Below are 18,794 nucleotides of genomic sequence, written 5' to 3'. Positions count from 1 at the left end.
AAAACATAATTTAATTTATTTATAAATCTGGACATTGTGAACAGATATGAAAATAGGTATTTGAGTTGGAGGCAAAATATGATCAGCATTTCTTGTAAGACTTACTTGAATTAGCTGAAATAGTACACCCTGTTTTAATGATTTTTAACGGAACAGAGTAAGCAGTTCAGTGGATCCGGTTTTGGATTCACTCCAGGCACAGAGCCGTAAGAATGGTGTGGTTTCAGGGGGCTGAATTCAACATGCATGCAAGCAGGCATGTACCAAAAGAGGAGCCAAATTAGAGTGAAAGAGGAGATGTACAGCCCCATCTGGGCTCTCTGCCGGTTAATATGGAAAGTTTGTGCTCTGGCATTTCCTATGCAAACACAGAGTGCTGTGAAAGTCTAAGTTTTTTAATTTGCTGCAGGTGCCAACCAATGCAGTGCAATTTAACTTAGGAGTTTTATTTCTGAAGTTACTAATGGTAAGCTGGTGTAAAGATGTCAGTTAAATAGCATCACATTTTAGCAAATTATTTTGCATGAGATAAAAGTGGGCCTGTGTCATGGTCCAGTCACTGAGGAAGATACTAAAAATCAGATGAGTGCAAATTTTTTTTTTTTTTTCCCCTAAACTCCTGGTATTTCTTTGCCTTTATTAGATGTGCAGCCCTGCCCCTCACCTCACACTGAATGGCACCACACCAATATCCACCGAGTTGGGTGTGAATAGACAAAGTCTCATGCACCTCTTGAATCTTACAGAAAAAAATTCAAGGATGAATGGTCTGGAGCACAGCTTGATGATCCCATTCTGAAGCTCCCATGTGTGTGTGGTCCCTCCAGCTGCTGTTTTGTGATATAATTGTCGTATGCAGTAGCCAAGCTGTTTTGGTGTTGAGAATGGTTTGTAAGCCCTGTGGAATTGCCTGTCTGCTGGCTGCAAACTGAGGGACCAGGAAAGCCCGTTGGAGTTGCTAAGGCTGGAGGTGGAAGGGGCAGATGGGAAACGTCCATCTCTTCCCTTCTGCTTCTAGCTGACAGTTAGATTTCAGAGCAGGATGGTGATTTCTGGCTGCTAAATTACAAGTCTTCTCGCACAAACCAAAAGAGACCAGGGTCATTTAGCTGAGACCAATATGCATCTATGGAGATTTCCAAAAGGGTATTTAAACACATGACTGTGCAATGGCAGAAGAACAAAATCTCATGCCTGCAACTTCTGATGACCGGCCTTGCAAATAAACCTCCTTAGGCAACCATCATCCACATGCTGTCAGCACAGGGAATTCTCAAGTACAGAGGATTTATAGTTTTGTGTTCAGAAATAAATGTCAAACTGAAACTTTTGAGAAATTTAAAGCAGGTGCTCTTTTTCAGGGAATATGGCCTCTTCTCAATGGCCTTGCAGCTTAAATTGATGTATCTCCCCAGCTCTGCGTTAGATTATCTGTATGTGTTCTTCCAAGTAAAAGTTGTGGGTTTTTTCTTCCCTTTCAGGGATGATGCATTTTTGGGGTCTTTATGATTGACCAGGTAGAGCATGTATCTGTATGAATTTTTCCGAGAGAAGATAATTGCACTGCAGTTACAGTATAAACACATTTTTAAAAAGAACAAGGAGCAGGTTAAACATTGCTCTTTGAAAGCAATAAGAGTAAATATGCTCAGTGGTAACAATAAGCTATTTGAGATTTTGACATTTGGTATTCAGCATCAGCTCTGGAGATTAGAATGCACTGAAAGAAACTGTCCAGTGGAGAAGTATTAGTGGAGCTTTTTAAAGCTAAATTTGTTCCAAAAAGGCCAATCAATAATACAGAGAAGGACGTTCTGTCTTGGAAGGAATATGAGAGCTACTAGAGCTTCTTCAGTCTTCAAACTAATTTATGCAAGTCCGAGCAAATAAGCTTCTAAAACTTTGAAGTAATTTAAACAAACAAACAAACAAACTAACCCTGTGTACGGACCATAAATATTGAGGACAGTCTATTTCCTGGAAATATCAGGAAAATTACATTTTAAACTTTTATATACACAAATAGACATTTTTACAGCACTGCCCTCAAACATTCTTGATGACAACTCAAAAGGCCACTCTTTTTCAAGCGCAGACCATTCTCCACAGTAACTCCATCACCACACAACTCCCACTGTGCATTGCACACACACTAGATCAAGAGCTTGATCAGAAGATCAAGAGAATAACACACCATCCCTTCCTCCAAAACACATTGCAAGCAATATGTACGTGCAAGCGTGTTTTAACCATGGAACAGATGCGCAAATCCTTAGTTTCTTGGGTTGTTGCTTGGGTAGTGCTGATGGTTCCAGTTTTCTTTCTACCTCAGAGAACTATTTGTCTAGGAATATGACTTTAGGAAGAAGAAAGAAGCAGCCTCAACTTAGAAAACACATTATCAAATTAGGAAGCTTTCTGAAATAATTTTCTACTAGCATCAGAGGACCTGCAGGAATAGAGCAAAATTACAGTCTTGACACTAATACAGACCCGTCTGCTCTCCCCAGCTCCCATTTACAGAATTGAAACATAAGATTTCAAGTCAGAGTGCTGCACTGCTAACAAGAAGGCCTGGGAGGACTTGGTGAAACTCTTGCCTTTAGACTACGGGTGCACTGCCACTAATATAGTCAGGAATAAAACTCTGTCGTTCAGAACTGCCAACAATGCCAAAATGATGTATTAGATGAATTTCATGACTTTCTGCCAAAATCCAAATGGGCATAAATAATGCATAACTTGATGAGGAGACTGAGAAAAACTATTCAAATTTAATAACCTGATTATGAGGAATCTCTGCATATACATTTTGTCTTAATAGTTCAGTACAGAAATCTGGTAAAGTTTTGGGGTAATGTGGATAAACTTTATATAAGAATCTAGTCCACTGGTCAGTGATGGCAATGAGACTGATCTCACCTGGATCCTTTTAGAGGTCCATCTATCTTCCCTTGACAACTGCTCACCTAAACCATGCTACTGACTCTGTGCTATAGGGAGATAAACATCTTTATTTTGCATGCTATTTACTCCAGTCTTCTGCAGTTCTTGGCAGCAAACTCATATCGGGGGTCCATGTATGTACCTGACACTTCCACTGAACAGAAGCTGCACAACTGAATTGAGTATCACTGAGCTGTAGATGTTCATAGTAGTGCAAGACAGAAATGGGAGATCTCTGGTGAATTTTCCATGCTTGAAAAAGAGTAAAGCAGGAAAATAACTCTGCAGTCCCTTCCTTCCTAATTGAGAATGATTCCCTGAAATATTTCAGGAAGAAAATCTATCAATAAATATTCCTTACTCCATTTGCTCCTTCTAAAGAATTTCTTCTAGCTCTTTTGCTAAAAGTTCACTTTTGAAGACGTATGGTATGTGTCTCAGCAGTAGCCAGGGATGTAATTTCTCTAATTCACCCTATCAGACAGAAGATATTATATGCTACTTATTTTACTAATCTTGTGCTTGATATAATTCAAGAGTACTTTCTTGTAACCCTTGAGAGAAGATGACTTCAACAAGGAAAATAAATGGTGGGAAAGCTCTTTTATCCATTCATCTACTGTATGTCCCCTGCATAAAATACTTTGTGCAAAAGCAGCGATGTGGCAGTGCACGTGAGCATGAGCAGGCATGTTCCTATGAGATCAAGCACCCAAAAGAAGCTGGGTTTCCCCTCCTTTGAGAATTTGTCTCCTCTAAGTCAGCGTTATGCCAGACCCTTAGCTTTTAAAACTTAGGACTAAACATTACAATCTTTAAGAACTACAGATGCATGAGATGCAGGGTTTGGGGGCTGGAGAAGAAAAAGGTTGCCTTGTGGGGTAGTTCTAGTTTCTCAGTGTACACTTGACTCATAATCTTACTTCTTTGCAACTGTAAGGCTTCATAATTAGCTTTTCTAAACAGAGTATTAACGTAGGACATAGATTAAAAAAAGATAAGGTGTGTCTCAAAATTCACAGTAAGTTTGCAAAAGTCAGCAACACTGGCAAGAACTCAGGTTGATCATCCAAAGTCAGAAATCATGCAGTAAATTCCTGACCCTGGTCACTTTGCAGGGAGAAAGAAGAGGGAGTTCCCACCATGTTGCAGCAACGTAAGCCTTAAGTTGATTTTTTTTTTTTGTCCAGAGTTGGAAGTTGCCCTGTTTCTGTGCAGCTTTCAGGTGGAGAAGGGGCATGTGCTAGACTTGGCTTGTTTTGCTCATAATATAAATACCTTTTTTTTTTTTTTTTCTTTTCTTGTTTTTCAGCAACAGTTGGCCAAGAATATAAAATTTGGGCAGCCTCCACAAATGACAATTTCTGTGAGGACAATGGGGGAGGCAAACGCTAGTATAGAAGAGGATGTGTTGCTCAGTAGTCCCATGGAGATTGAGAATCAGCAAGACACTGTGATCTCAGACAGTGGTAATAAAGTAAGCACTTTAAATTGACATATTCATGGCTTTATAGCAGTAGTAAAACAGTAAAGTTTGCTGGAGTGTTGCAGTTGTCTCCAGCGAGGCGTAGCTGAGCTCAGAGGGCTGTTTTATGTGGGTGGGATCTCTCAGCCCGTGCTTCTTGGACTGGTGAGAGGCGTGTGCTCTTGGCATCCTGAGCTGAGTTCTAGAGAATTACCAGTTTGAACATTTGCTCTGGACTTCCAGCAATGCAGACATCACTCGCAGTGTAGCTAGAAGACAGGAGATTTTTCTGAGACTTTTGTGTCTTGAAATATGGACTTGCCAGCATGAAAAGTCGTTCACAGCATCAAATGGCAAAAAGGAAAATCATTGCAAAATGAGAGCCTAAATCCGTAAAATTCTGGGTCTTGGGGTAAATATCTGTATTTCCCATGGACATGAACCAAAGACGAAGGGAGAGAAACATTTTCAGAATGCTCCTTAAATCCAAATGTCCAGTATAATTCAAATAATTATTCAAATTATCTATGAAGATTTTGATTCCAGGAACTGTGGGCATTCACGTGTCCAAGAAAGGTCTTGTTCAGACAAAGAAACATGGTGAGTGACAGAAGCTCTTGGGAAATCCTCTAGGGCAAGACTTGTTCTGTGTGTTGCTGCAATGGCTGAAGGGAGTGTGGGGGACAGAGGGACATCCTTCCCTGCCCGGAGGAGGCTGACTTTGTGCATGAGAACCCTTGGGGAAGGCACACAGCAACCCACCATGCACATGCAACCCTCCAGGATTACTGGAGGGTTACTAGGGCATGAGCCTCCTCTCGTGTTCATGAGCACTAGTGGTAGCTGCGTGAAGAGTGAAGGCAGTAAGTGCCCTCTGCAGCTCATGCCTATATTCAGCCAAACACACAGAAGGGAGATTTATGGTTGAGGTGGCCTAAATTCTTCACCAGTCTTCAAGGGGCAACATAGGTCCTCTGTGACCACTTCCTCCGTGGCTGTGGCTGGACCTGTCAGGGAGTCAGGCATTTGGGTAGGACCTGCACACTCAAGACTCTCCCTCTGCTGTCTGGAAGGATAAAAAATGCAGCCAAAGTAAGGTGGTTTTTTTTTCTGCTTCACAAATACTCCCTTCTGAAGCATTCAGTTGTGGTGAACCAAGAGCACAAAGAGCGCAGTAGGAGTGTGGACAGGCTTTGGCTATCTACCCTCGTACTAGGCGAAACTCTGTGTTTGAGACCAACATAGATTCTCTGCAGTCAGCCTTCTTGCTGGCTCCTGCAGAAGACCTGAATGTCACCTAGTGACTTCCAGCTCAAAGGAGAAAATAATTCAAGCACTAAAAAAACACTAGAGTACCTTTGTGTAATAAGGAGGGAGAAATTCAGTCCTTACCACCTACTCTTTTAAATATTGTGTTTTGAAAACAAAATGAATGCACCTTTGCATAATTCTTTTTCCAAATGCTGAAGGGGTAAACATACCTGCTCAGAGGACATTGTAGATACAAACAAACCAACACTGCATGCACAGGGTCAGCCAGAGCACTCGGTACTTTCCTTTTCTCTTTCTGCGCGCTACTCTTTACCGGCTTTATCAGAAATTTCTGGTGCACGGCAGGTTGCCTGGTTTCTGCTCCTGTCTCTGCTGTTGGCCTTACAACTCCCCTGTGTGTTTATCTGCATAGGTCCTTGGGGGACGGGATGGCTTCTCTCAGGAGTTGGTGGCCGTGACCCCATAGCACTGCTCTACTTCAAATAGATTTCCTGTGTTGCTTTGTGACTTCCGATTTTCCTGACTGAGTAACTTGGATTGATGGCAAGAGTTCTGGGTTTCATTTGCCCTCTATTTGTAAAGTCGATTTTTTAGGCTTTATGCTAACAATCATGTGCACCTGGTATATTGGGATCCCAACATTCATTAGGTTATGAAGCAATAATGTGATGTAATGGTTAAAAACAATGTTTCTGGGTGTGATGATGTATTGAGTTTGCATGGCAAGGTTTTGGTAGTGGCAGGTCCACAGGCGTGGCTTCTGTGAGAAACTGCTAGAAGCTTCCCCCAAGTCCAGTAGAGCCAGGAGCTTCATCACTGGCCAAGTCTAAGCCCATCAGCCATGGTGGTAGCACCTCTGTGATAACATATTTAAGAAGGGGGGGAAAAATTGCTGCTCAATTGCAGCAGGAGAGAGGAGTGTGAATGTGTAAGAGAAACAGCCCTGCTGACATCAAGGTCAGTGAAGAAGGAGGGGAAGGGTTTGCTTCAGACACCAGTGCAGAGATTCCCCTGCAGCCCGTGGTGAAAGCCATGGTGAGGCAGGCTGTGCCCTGCAGCCCGTGGAGGCCCACGGTGGAACAGGTACCCACCTGCAGCCCACGGAGGACCCCACACCAGAGCAGGTGGGTGCCCAAAGGAGGCTGTGACCCTGTAGGAAGCCCACACTGGAGCAGGCTCCTGGCAGGACCTGTGGCCCCATGGCGAGAGGAGCCCACGCTGGAGCAGGTTTGCTGGCAGGACTTGTGACCCCGTGGGGGACCCACGCTGGAACAGTCTGTTCCTGAAGGACTGCACCCCGTGGGAGGGACCCACGCTGGAGCAGTTTGTGAAGAGCTGCAGCCCGTGGGAAGGAGTCACATTGGAGAAGTTTGTGGAGGACTGTCTCCCGTGGGAGGGACCCCACGCTGGAGCAGGGGAAGAGTGTGAGGAGTCCTTCCTCTGAGGAGGAAGGAGCAGCAAAGATAACGTGTGATAAACTGACTGCAACCCCCATTCCCCATCCCCCTGTGCCACTCAGGGGGAGGAGGTAGAGAAATTATGAAAAGAGATCAGGCCAGGAAGAAGGGAGGGATGTGGGGGGAAGGTGTTTTAGGATTTATTTATCATTATCCTACTCTGATTTAATTTACAATAAATTAAGTTACTTTCCACAAGTTGAATCTGTTTGGCCCGTGACGGTAGTTGGTGACTGATCTCTCCCTGTTCTTATCTCCACCCACAAGTCTTTCATTATATTTTCTCCCCCAGTCCTGTTGAGGAGGGGGAGTGATAGAGCAGCTTTGGTGGGTACCTGGTGTCCAGCTGGGATCACACACCCCCCCCCCGCCTCCTGAGAAATGCTGCTTCAACCCCTGCCTCCTGCCTGTGCCTTAAAAATCCCCTCCTGTGAGATGGCTTAGAGAGGGACGGTAGCTAGGGAGTCCTAGTGACTGCTAGGCTGTGATTGTGCTGGGGGCACCAGTTTGCTTTGTAAGAAGAGTCATCATCAAGAATCTGGAGTTGAAACTCCTTGCAGCAGAAGGAATGCTTGATCAAGGTTCCTATATTTTTTCCTCAGGTGTAGGTCAGGAGAAAATAAAGATATTAAGATCTGATCGAAATCCTCCAAAGCTGTGCTCTTTCTTTTGATTTGGAACCTGGTCATCTTGTTAAAGAACCGTGAGTGTTTTGCCTTTTGTAGTGTCTTGTAGCAGCAACTGCTTCTGTACAGACAGCAGTGATTCAAGAAGCAGCAAAGAGAAACTCGTGGCATTTAGGAACAAGAATTATTTACCATCAGTCCTGCAGTAACAGGAAACAGGGTAAAAATCCTACCCTAACATGAATGATTTCACAAGTCCTTTGAACCATATTTATTAGGCCCTTTACATTTTAATATCTAGCTGTGTTAATCTTCTTGTTTTCTAGTCCACTGACACTCCAGATTTGTTGAGAACAATGGATTTGCCTGGAACAGGACATGAAGTGGATGAAAAGGTAAAAAAACTTTTATACTTGGTTTGCACTGAGTTACTTTCTAATTTTAGTTGTTAGAAGCCTGACAGTTTTTGCTTTAATACATATTTGGCTGTTTCATTGATCATCCAAGATTTTGCAAACGTTGTGCAGTTTTGGGTCTAGTAAATAAGCAATAAGTAAGATTGAGAAATCTGTAAGAGCTAATTGCAGGAAACAGCAGAACTCTGTCTCTGCCAGTCTTGCAGCATTCCTGCATTTGATGTATTAATCATAGAGACATCATTTTCATAAGTACTTTTGCTACTTTGTTATGCCTACATGTAATTCAATAAGCATATGCAAAATGCTCCATCAGCTTTTAAGTAATTGGTTCCCTGATTAGCATATGTTTAACCTCAGAAGATTACAGAGCTGTCTTGAAAACAAGGTATGTGATTTTCTTTTCTTATAGAAGATGTTTTCTCCCTTCGTGGTTTTTTTTTTTTTTTTTTTTCTGTCTTCTTTTTCTACTTGGACTGTGCCAAATACAAGTCTCAGGATGATAGCTCGGTGACTTACGGGAGCCACTGATGAAAGGCTCCCTCTTACACATCTAGATGTACAGTTCCACTGTATTTAATCATGAGAGGAGTCTCACTAAATCACTTTGCTTGTGTTTGCACTTTCTGAACCCAAATATTTGAAGGGCAGGAGAGAAAAGCACCAATCAGCCAGTAGTGTCTTATTTTATTTTTTTGCTGTTCTTGGTGCTAGCTTGGACAACTCCACGAGACTGTGGGGGGAAAGTTTTCTGCAGGCACTGTGCTGATCTGAGATCCAGTACTGTAGTCTTCTCCCATGCAGACAGTACAACTCCGTAGCTGTTCTTTTATAATGCTTGAGATAAGCCAATCCGATATGCTCATCCCTAAAGTGTATAATCTAAATTATTTAAACGTGTAGATATTTTTTCCACAGTAAGCAAACTTTAATATGTCCCAGTGTTTGATGTTGCTTAAAGCCCTGACTCTGCCCTTTCCATTCCCAACAACTTCAGAGTGGAGCTAAACTGCGAAAAAACAGTTAGAATGGTCTAAGTAATTTTTAAGTGAAAAGTATAAAAACATGTAGTACTGGAAGTAGGAAAATATTACAGCTGTAACTTTCATGTCCAAAGTTCATGATTTGTAATATGGAAAAACATGATTTGAAATCTTTTCTGCTAATAATGCTTTTGAATTCAAAACTGCAAAAGCTTTTTGTGTGTGTGTGCATTATCTATCAATTTATTTATCTGGAACAAATAGCTTAATAATAGCTTCTTGTGTTTGTGATACAAACAGGTCACTCCAGTCAAATCATCTCGGCCAAAAAGACAGTTTTCCTGTTCTGGCACCATTGAAACAATCAATTTGGATGCAGTTCCCCAGGCTGTTGCTCGTCTAGACAACAGTGCAGCTAAACACAAGCTGTCAGTAAAGCCAAAGAAGCAGAGGATGTCAAGAAAGCACAAGAGATTGACAAAGGTATTGAATCACCGGCCAAACAGCGAGAGGAGGAGTGTTGCCTTTGAAGCTGGGTACAAAATAACTGTAACTGAGTGTACCAGGAGTAGCTATAGACAGAGGACTGTCTTCAGGTGTGATTAACACTGTTAGAGAGCGCTATTGAAAGCTGCTTCAACAAATCTCATGTCTTCAAGGCAAAACAAAATGCATTTCATTTTGTCTTGGTTTCAAGATAGGGACCTAAAGATGAAACCCTAGCTGGAGAGAGGATGCAAAGAAGTATTAATAGAGCCGGTTGAGACGAATACTACTTGCACCTGGAGCACTTGCACTAAGATTTTACATTGGGAAAGCGTCCTGATTCTAGTTTCTCTAGTAAAAAAATTAGGTCATAAATGTCTGAAGGATATCTTCCACTGTTAATGCTGCTCTGGTACAGGCAATCAGATAGTGCAAAATTTGACTGGGAAAAAATTAAATTCTCTAAAACTGGCCTGGGTTCTGACAGTGATAATATTGTCTTATAGGAAAGAGCAAGACTTAAGTAACACAGCTCTTGCTACAGCTCTAAAGCGAAATATAAAATTCTAGTTTAACAGTTAACAGATTGTTAAACAGACTGTTTAACTGGAGCCAAATGATAGCTAGACAGGGCATTAGCTGAGCTGTTTTCCACAAGGAAAGCGCTGGGAAGCGCTCTTCAGGTGCAGCTCATCTTCAGACCATGTCACTACAGAGACAAGGAGTAAGCTGTAGAGAAGATCTGCATTCAGTTTTTTGCACATGCCAGGGCTGTGGGGCAAGCGTGGAGAACCAGTCTGCAGGTAGCACATGCCTCAGTACAGTATCGCTGGGGTTGCTCTTGGTTCTCTGTTGATGCGTGGTCCCACAGTTCCTGCAATAAATCTGGAGTCTCAGCACAGCTAATGGGGAAGATATCCTGACTTGTGACAAACAACCAAATTGTGTTGTCCTGGGATTTGTGACAAGCAACCAAATTGTGTTTTCCTGAGCAGTGTTCTTTCCTGGCTAGCATCGCAGAGCTCTTTTCTGTAGGCAACAGCTTCTGTCTCTGCAAGTAACAGCTAGATTTGCTGTGCAAGAACTGGCAAAACAATGCCCTTAAGCAGATGATAATTATTTCAGGCTTAAAGGATGGAGTTCTAAGTAGTAGAACAGGCATACGAAACTTGTGCTCTGTTCCTTGGGCTTCTGTATCATCTGAATAGGTGAGAGGCATGGGATCTGTGATGATGTGATCCATAAATTGGGGTGGGTCTGTTGGCTCTGGATCTAAATTATCGTGTTGTTTTGTTGTTTTTTTTTGTTTTTGTTTTTAAGTTGTTTTGCATTTGCAACTGATTGTTCACTGTAAAGAATAACAAGCCAATAGGCCATATTCAGTAACTCCAAACTTGTGTCCCAATTTTAGGGATCACAGAGTTTAACAATAACAGAGTTTGAGCCAGAGGACCTAGAAACTCAGCTGTATGGAGATGACAGATACCCAGGTTATAATGGACACATCATAGCAGATAAACTAATCCAGAACAGAGATGAGCAGAATGAGCTTCAGCTGGAAGAGGAGAAAAGAATTGAAGATCACTGGGGGATCATAGAGGCCGAAAGGATAAGACAGATTGTAGAAATGGAAGAGCAAAGAGAAATGGAAGAACAAAGGTGCCAAGAACTTGAGCAGATGCAGAAAGAGCAGGAGAGAAGACGTTGTGAAGAAGAGAGGAGGCAGTATCTCCCTGAAGGAGAGACATCCTTGAAAACAGAAGAGCAAACATGCCATAAAGAGGAGAGAAGACTGCTGGAGGCTGAAAAGAGGCAAGAGCTGGATGAGCAGAGGTGCCAGGAACTGGAGAAGCAGAGGCAGAAGGAGTTGGAGGAGCAACAGAGACGAGAGCTGGAGGAGCAGAAGCTCCAGGAATGGGAGGAGCAACAGAGACAAGAGCTGGAGGAGCAGAAGCACCAAGAACAAGAGGAGCGACAGAGACGAGAACTGGAGGAGCAGAAGCACCAGGAACAAGAGGAGCAACAACGACGAGAGCTGGAGGAGCAGAAGCACCAGGAACGGGAGGAACAACAGAGACGAGAGCTGGAGGAGCAGAGATGCCGAGAATGGGAGGAACAACAAAGACGAGAGCTGGAGGAATTGAAGCACCAGGAACGAGAAGAGCAACAGAGACAAGAGCTGGAGGAACAGAAGCACCAGGAACGAGAAGAGCAACAGAGACGAGAGCTGGAAGAGCAGAAGTGCTGGGAACTGGAAGAGCAGAGATGTCAGGAATTGGAGGAGCAGAAGCATCAGGAACGGGAAGAGCAGAGGTGCAAGGAGCTGGAGGAGAAACAGAGACAGGAGTTGGAAGAGCAGAAGAGGGTAGAGCTGGAAGAATTAAGGCAACACAAGATTGAAAAACAGTGTCAAGAGGAAGAAATAAATTGTCTGGAGGAACAAAATGAACTCAAGGAAAAAAATAAGGAAGAAAAGCAGAGACAAGAGCTAGAAGAGAAAGAGCTTCAAGAAGCTGAAATAGAACTGAAGCAGGAGAAAGAAGCTGAGAGCCTTGAACAACAGAAGAAACAGGAGGAACAAAGGCAGCATTTGAAGGAGAAAGGAGAAAAGACAGAGAAGGAACAACAACAACAAGTAATAGATCAGAAAAAGAAACGGGAAGAGCAGAGAAAACACAAGCTAACAAAACAAATGCACATGGAAAGTGCAGAGGGCATGCAACAAGATGAACTGAAGCAGCAAAAGGAACAAAATGAACAAGAATGGAACAAGCTGGAAGAGCAGAAGGTAGACACAGAAGGACAAAATCTTCAGCAAAACCAACAAGAAAAATCTTTGGAACAGCAACAGGACAAGGATCAGTTGTGTTCTGGAGGGGCTGATAGGCATCCAGTAGAGGAGAAGCTCCAAGAAGGATCAAGATCCCAAAAAGTCAAACAGCCAGAAAAAGGGAATAAAATGGTAGAAGAAGTCCTAGCCCAGAAACTGAAGAGAGAAGCTGAGGCTCAGGAACAAAAGCGAATAGGGGAAGAACTTCGGTGGCAAGAGGTAGATGAAAGACAAACTGCATCCAGACCCTTCACATTTCAAGTGTCTTCTGGAGATAAACAGATCATATTTCAGAAAGTAAATCTGAGTCCAGTCATGCCCGTCAAAGGAGCAGGACTTTCTTCTCCATCCATCAAAGACTGCAGGATGCACACTGCCGGCAAGGGCTCTCATACACTCCCGTCAGCTGTGTGTGTACCCCATACAGCTATTTTGGTTACTGGAGCCCAGCTGTGTGGCACGGCAGTTAACTTGAACCAGATAAAGGACACGGCTTGTAAATCGTTACTTGGCTTAACAGAAGAGAGGAAAACTGTGACTATTCCTTCACCAGAGAAGGCCCAGAAAAAAACCCAGAACCTCAAGTCCAGCAGCAGTAAAATGAAATATGCACAGGAGGCATTGAACAATCAGGCTGTACTAGCTGAGTGGGCCTCTATCCGTTCCAGAATCCTAAAGAATGCAGAAAACAGCAAATATAATGAGAGAGACCGAGTAAGTGTCTGCAGACGCAGTGACGACTGGACACCCCGAGGACGGGGTGGTCCCCATGGCAACCTGAGGAAAACCCTCTCTGCAAATGCAAAGTTCTCGATAACACCAGCGTGGCAGAAATTTTCAGAAGCTTCAAAAACCAATTCAGATGCTGAAAATGTAAGTGTGGCAAAAGGCAACGAAACAGTGGCTGTGGGCAGATTCACCGGCTCATCCACTGATTCAAAGGAGGATGTCGCTTCCACTTTTAAGGGTAACTTAGCTGAAAAGGCTAAGGAGAAAACGGAAATGCGTAGTGGAAAGACAGACAGCACAGAAGGCTGTAAATTTGCAAAAGATCTTCCGTCTTTCCTTGTTCCAAGTTTTCCTCATTCTCCAGGTAAAGAATTACCCCAGCCGGAACTTCCTGGTGCTCTGGAAAATCAGCAGAATAACAGCACAAAAAAAGCAGATAAACCAGCACCAAACGGAGAAGAAAATGTTTCTCCTTTTGGGATAAAGTTACGAAGGACAAACTACTCTTTACGTTTCCATTATGATCAACAGGTAGAGCAGAGGAAAAAGAAAAGATACAGTGCAGGAGATAGTTTTGATGGTGTGCCTGACCCAATAGTCACGACAGAAGGTGAGAAAGAATCTGCTGTTTTTGCTTCACAAGAGAGTACATCCCCTCGTATGGGGAGAGTGAACATCCCTGGTAATTTAAAAGACTCTTCAATTACTGTGGTGGAGATTTCACAACCAGTGGGCACAGCAGTGGTCCTACCAGCCACCGGCCATAGTGCTTTAACCCCCCATGAGAAACCAGCATGCAAGTCACTGGTCCCACAGAAACCTGCTTTAGCTCCAAAGCCCCCCAGCCAGACGCCACCGTCATCTCCTCTCTCCAAAATTAACAGATCAAACCTAGCTGATATGCTAGGGCAAAGGTTGGTTAAAGCCGAATCAGATGGTGGATGGAGAAAAGAGGACAGAGGAAATGCAGCGCGCCCCACGCCATCCAATGAGTACAAAAATGAAGAGGAAGAAATCAGAGAAAAGAAGTCCTTTTTCCCATCTATAAGTATTCCATGGAGAGAAAAAAATGACAAAAAGCCCGAGCCACCGAAGAAAGGTATGTATTTCTCAAAACTCATTTAGCTGTTGCCTGCGTTTTCAAAACTGGAGGTCTAGAGGAAGGAATTTGATCTTAAGGTAAATTTTTACTTGGCACGTTATTTGAGGCATGCCACTACTCTGCTTCGGGATGTCTGAATGAATTCCCATCCCCACAACTTAACTCAGATCCACGTAAACTCAGCATGACCTGTGCAAACTGCTTAAGGAAGTTAATTTCAAGGAGGTCACTGAAGTGTGTGTGTGTTTTCCCGGACAGAGATGTTACCTAGTTAGTCAGATGATGAACTCTGTGTTCCATGTGTAATGGTGTCATCAGAGCAGAGGAAGTAATTGTTATAATCTACACTATATTGTATCTATTTTTTAGCAGAATATTATCTAGCTTTAAAAATATTAAGATGTATGTCCCCTTGTAGTGCCTATTCTGGGCAAATTCTCTATCTAACCCAATCCAGCTGAAGAAGAGTCGACATTGCAGAGGCATTCTTCAGTAACAGAAACACTTACAGTAGCCATAGCGGCTCTTCAGAGGAAGGGTGAAAGCCCCTCTGTCCTAAAATAGGATTCTGTAAAAGAGTAAAAATTACCCTTTCAGTGTAAGGACACTCAAAAGAGCTAGGCAGGAACCCACCATTTTATTGGGAAAGACCAATTTTTTCCGTTCTTGAATTTTGCAAGCATCAAGACGCTTCTAAAGCCGTCTCTCGGTGGAACTGCTGCTTTTTTTTTTTTTTTTTTGCTTTTTCCTTTCACTTACATTTTTAAACGAGGATTTATGGAGACTAGTTGGAGGCACAGCTGCCGGTGTGGGAGAGCAGGGCCCAGGCCAGCCGAGGGTTTCTGTGCTCGCTGAGCTCTGCAGGAGCACCTGTGCCCCCCAGCGCTCCTCACTGCCACTCACTGCTCTATACTGGGTGCCAGCCCCGATTTCACGCAGGCTACAGAAATTCAAATGCTCAGGTGACAATTAAAAAAAAAAAAAAAAAACAAACCAACCCCTATTTTTTTTTTAAGAGAGGCTGCATGTACAAGAGTACCTCATTTCAGCCCCCTTCTTTTGGCTGAAGTTTGCCCACTCTTCTGCCCTTAATTATAACTGAAAAAACAGGGAACTGCGGTACCTAGTGGCTGGATCCCTTTCATCAGCTATAAACAACCAAGGCATGTGTATCACTTTCACTTAAATGTCTCGCTATAAATGTCTTACTATTTGTAGTAAATAAGGCTGTAAGTCTAAGTGCCTGGGGTAGGCTTTTTCACACAAAACCCAGATATATTTGAACAGGTGTATGAGTGTGTTGAATTAGGTCTTATCCTTGAGGCATAAAAACTGTTTGAGGATTCGACAGTCCATGAAGGTCTGTGAATGACATGGCATGCAACGGGCTTAGCGCCAGAGGTGTCACAAGGTAGAGAAGTCGTATGGGTTTGCTTGAGACAAGAGATGTGCATTACTCAACCAATTCTTGTCATGTTTCCTTTCAGAAAGGCCCGTCCTCCAGAGCAGGCACTCTTTGGATGGCTCTAAATTGATGGAAAAAGTTGAAACTTCACAACCGCTCTGGATTACGTTAGCACTGCAAAAGCAAAAGGGATTTCGTGAGCAGCAAGCTACGAGGGAAGAGAGGAGACAAGCCAGAGAGGCGAAGCAAGCAGAGAAGCTGGCTAAAGAAATTGTAAACAATCTTTAGAAACCTGCCCATGAGAAATGCTGATACCATAATTATTGATACCATAATTATACCATAATGATACCATAACTGTTAGCTAGTTTTACTACGTGAAAGGGAATTATTTTTTTTTTAATGTTTGGTTTGTAAGATTTCGTAAAAGCTAAAATGACAGTGAGTAAAAAGTAATCTGAAAGTTTGGAGTTCCCTTTTGCAGAACTGGGACCTCCAGAGAAAAATACTGTGCAATAGTGTGACGATTTTAATGTGAACTCTGATGCCCTAATATCAGGCGGTAGTTAACAGCAGTCGCAAGCACAACTATTGCGCAGGTGATGGAACTGAACAATTGTATGCAACGTGGTTCTTTCAAAGCTCGAGTAAATATGTTAAGCCTTAATTCTTGGGAAGTAACAGCTGGAATACTCATCTATAGGTGAATATTAGTAAGGTTAAATTTATTTTTATTTTAACAGGTATTATTTGGATAAAATGCGGATGAGTGAACGAAATGAACCATCATGTGAAACATCCAAATGCCTAAAGCAGGCACTGAATTCAAGTGCCACTTCTTTCCTGTTCTCTTAGTAGCTATTTACTATCCATGGGTTTCTATTAGTAAGAAAACCACTTCTACTTACAGTACAGAAGCAATGCTACACAGACAGTGATGCTGTATATAGATACCACAGACGATAAAAAGGGAGATTACGTGGATAACTAAGTATATTTTGATGTTTGTTATGCGACCCAAATTTCTGATGGACACATGCAGAATTACAGATATAATTGGCAGAAGAAAACATCAGTGGGTGGAAGTTGCCCACAGATGCACACTGTGTTTGACAGGTAGGGCTGGCTCAAACTGTTCAGTATTTTGACTGAAGTGACAACATGACAAATTTAACTTTGGGGTTTTTTTTTTTTAGTCTCAAGTAACTGTTGGTTTCAGAAGTATCAGTGGTTTGTTCTTTTGCTGAAAAGGAAGGTGCAGGAAAGGACAGGTGATGAAGGCATCAGGTGTGACATCTCTTACTTATGGCCATTCCATTACATTGTTTCTCATTTAGCAGTTTTCCTTCTCTGTTCTAGGCTGCTCTCAGTAATCAGTCAGATAATAAAAGCAGCAGCAGCAAAACAAGCACACTGCAGAAATCTACAACTCAAGAAGGGGAGAAGAAAGCTGAGACTGCTGTGTCAAGACTAGAAAGAAGGGAACAGCTAAAGAAGTCCAACACCCTTCCAACTTCTGTGACAGGTACAGTGTGAGATTGAGATTTACTCTAGACTTTACACTTCAGAAATGGTATTGCATGTTTTTGAGAAAATGATTTTTTTTTTCTCCTATACTACCCTTAGAATCACAAATGCATTTGCTTTCAGCAAGAAGGCAGCCAACTTGTCCCAGTCTCGTGTGCTGGCCATTACGCAGGATGTACATAATTTTAACAGGTTTTTTTTAAAGTTGCACTACTGTTTGTTTAGAAATGCCCCACTTCAAGTTAGAAAAAAAAAAAAAAATTAGGCCGTCTCCCCAAGCCATATCCAACAGTATTTTTGGAACATGACTAATGCACGTTAGGGGGATTTGATTTACTGTAAATTGCAATTGCAGTGCTGTTTTGCCTTTAGGTTGGGGGTTAGCACAGAGGGGGAATGAGAACTTGTACAAAGTGTGTTTGTGTAGGAAATGAAGCATAATGTGTTCCCATACCTCCCAGTTTGCCCAGAAGAAATACTTAACCCAGAGTATTTGGAATGAGTGTTCTTGTTTCATTTAAAAATGCAAAAACTAACCACCTCAGTTGAAGGTAGCTTGTCACTTTGAATTTAGGACTGCTCCCTCCCAGTCAAGTATTTGGTATGGAAGGCTGGAACCAGATCCTACTACTTTATCTGCCACTGCAATTAAGCTGAAACAATTACATATTCAAAAGGCAGGCACATTAAAATAAACAGTTCCCCAAAGGGCATGATATTTGGAGTGGTATAAGGTGATTGTTGAAATAGAGACTTGCCTAATATTTCTCTGGCCAACATTAGTCCTCAGCCAAAGGTTTTGGAGAAGAGCACAGCTAGATGTTGAAGAAACCTTTTTACAAGTTGCACAGTAAATAGCCTGGGATTCTTTTAAAGTAAATCCACTTATCAGCCGAATCTATTCAGTACCACTCCGAGCCAAGGACTGTGGAATGCAGTAATTCATTTATGTGATCTGTAATAGTAAAGGCTAAAACAGTGCTGCTCCTACCTCCGAGCCTGTTCCAGGCTGCACAGCCCCTACACGCCTACACGCAGTTGGTTCAGCAGCCGTGTGTCCACACTGCAGCTGCACGCCCGCGCAGCTATCCCTCAGAACTTGGTTTACTTGCAACACCTTAGGTTGGACCAGATGGTCTTTAAAGACCCAAACCATTCTAAGGTCTCCGACAGATTGCCCCGAACTTGCCTGCCCCCAGTGCCCAGACTGGCTCTGGAGGTAGGCAGCTGGAGCGGCTTTGCAGCATCCCTGCTGACCCGTGACGTGACGGCTGTGGAAGCTGCCCCGGGAAAGCGTCAGTAGTGTCACGTTAAGCTGCACACGGTCAGTACTAGCAGGAACCAAACTAGCAAAATAGATGACACCAAATGGGATGGAAGAAGGGCCAAGCCCCCATTACCAGTCGTCAGTCTGTCTGCACTAGAATGAGTTTCAGGAGGAATTACCAATTTTGAGTTACCTAAAGTGAAAGCACAGAACTGTGTTGGTCCCAAAGGAAACAGTGACTGGATTTCTGTGTGATTACTGGGTACGTGGGGAGCCAGGTAAC

General features: G+C 42.9%; 1 protein-coding gene across 8 annotated transcripts in view; it reads left to right on the top strand.

The window, feature by feature from the left end:
* The window catches only part of CRACD (capping protein inhibiting regulator of actin dynamics), a 139,392-nt gene that overhangs the window by 116,357 nt on the left and 4,241 nt on the right, over positions 1 to 18,794 (top strand). For 7 of the 8 annotated variants that reach the window (XM_032999040.2, XM_032999041.2, XM_032999044.2 and 4 more), the window contains 6 exons: positions 4,259 to 4,423; positions 8,093 to 8,161; positions 9,466 to 9,648; positions 11,063 to 14,309; positions 15,800 to 15,990; positions 17,077 to 17,242. In XM_032999040.2, the coding sequence (XP_032854931.2) occupies positions 4,259 to 4,423; positions 8,093 to 8,161; positions 9,466 to 9,648; positions 11,063 to 14,309; positions 15,800 to 15,990; positions 17,077 to 17,242 (4,021 nt within the window). The remainder of the gene's footprint in view (positions 1 to 4,258; positions 4,424 to 8,092; positions 8,162 to 9,465; positions 9,649 to 11,062; positions 14,310 to 15,799; positions 15,991 to 17,076; positions 17,243 to 18,794) is intronic. The other variant, XM_032999042.2, reaches the window with a different exon arrangement.

This window comes from Tyto alba, unplaced genomic scaffold (genome assembly GCF_018691265.1).
Source record: "Tyto alba isolate M040663 unplaced genomic scaffold, T.alba_DEE_v4.0 Super-Scaffold_6, whole genome shotgun sequence".
Taxonomy (NCBI): Eukaryota; Metazoa; Chordata; class Aves; order Strigiformes; family Tytonidae; genus Tyto; species Tyto alba.
Note: the sequence above shows the minus strand (reverse complement) of the source record. Positions and strands in the feature narration are given on the sequence as shown.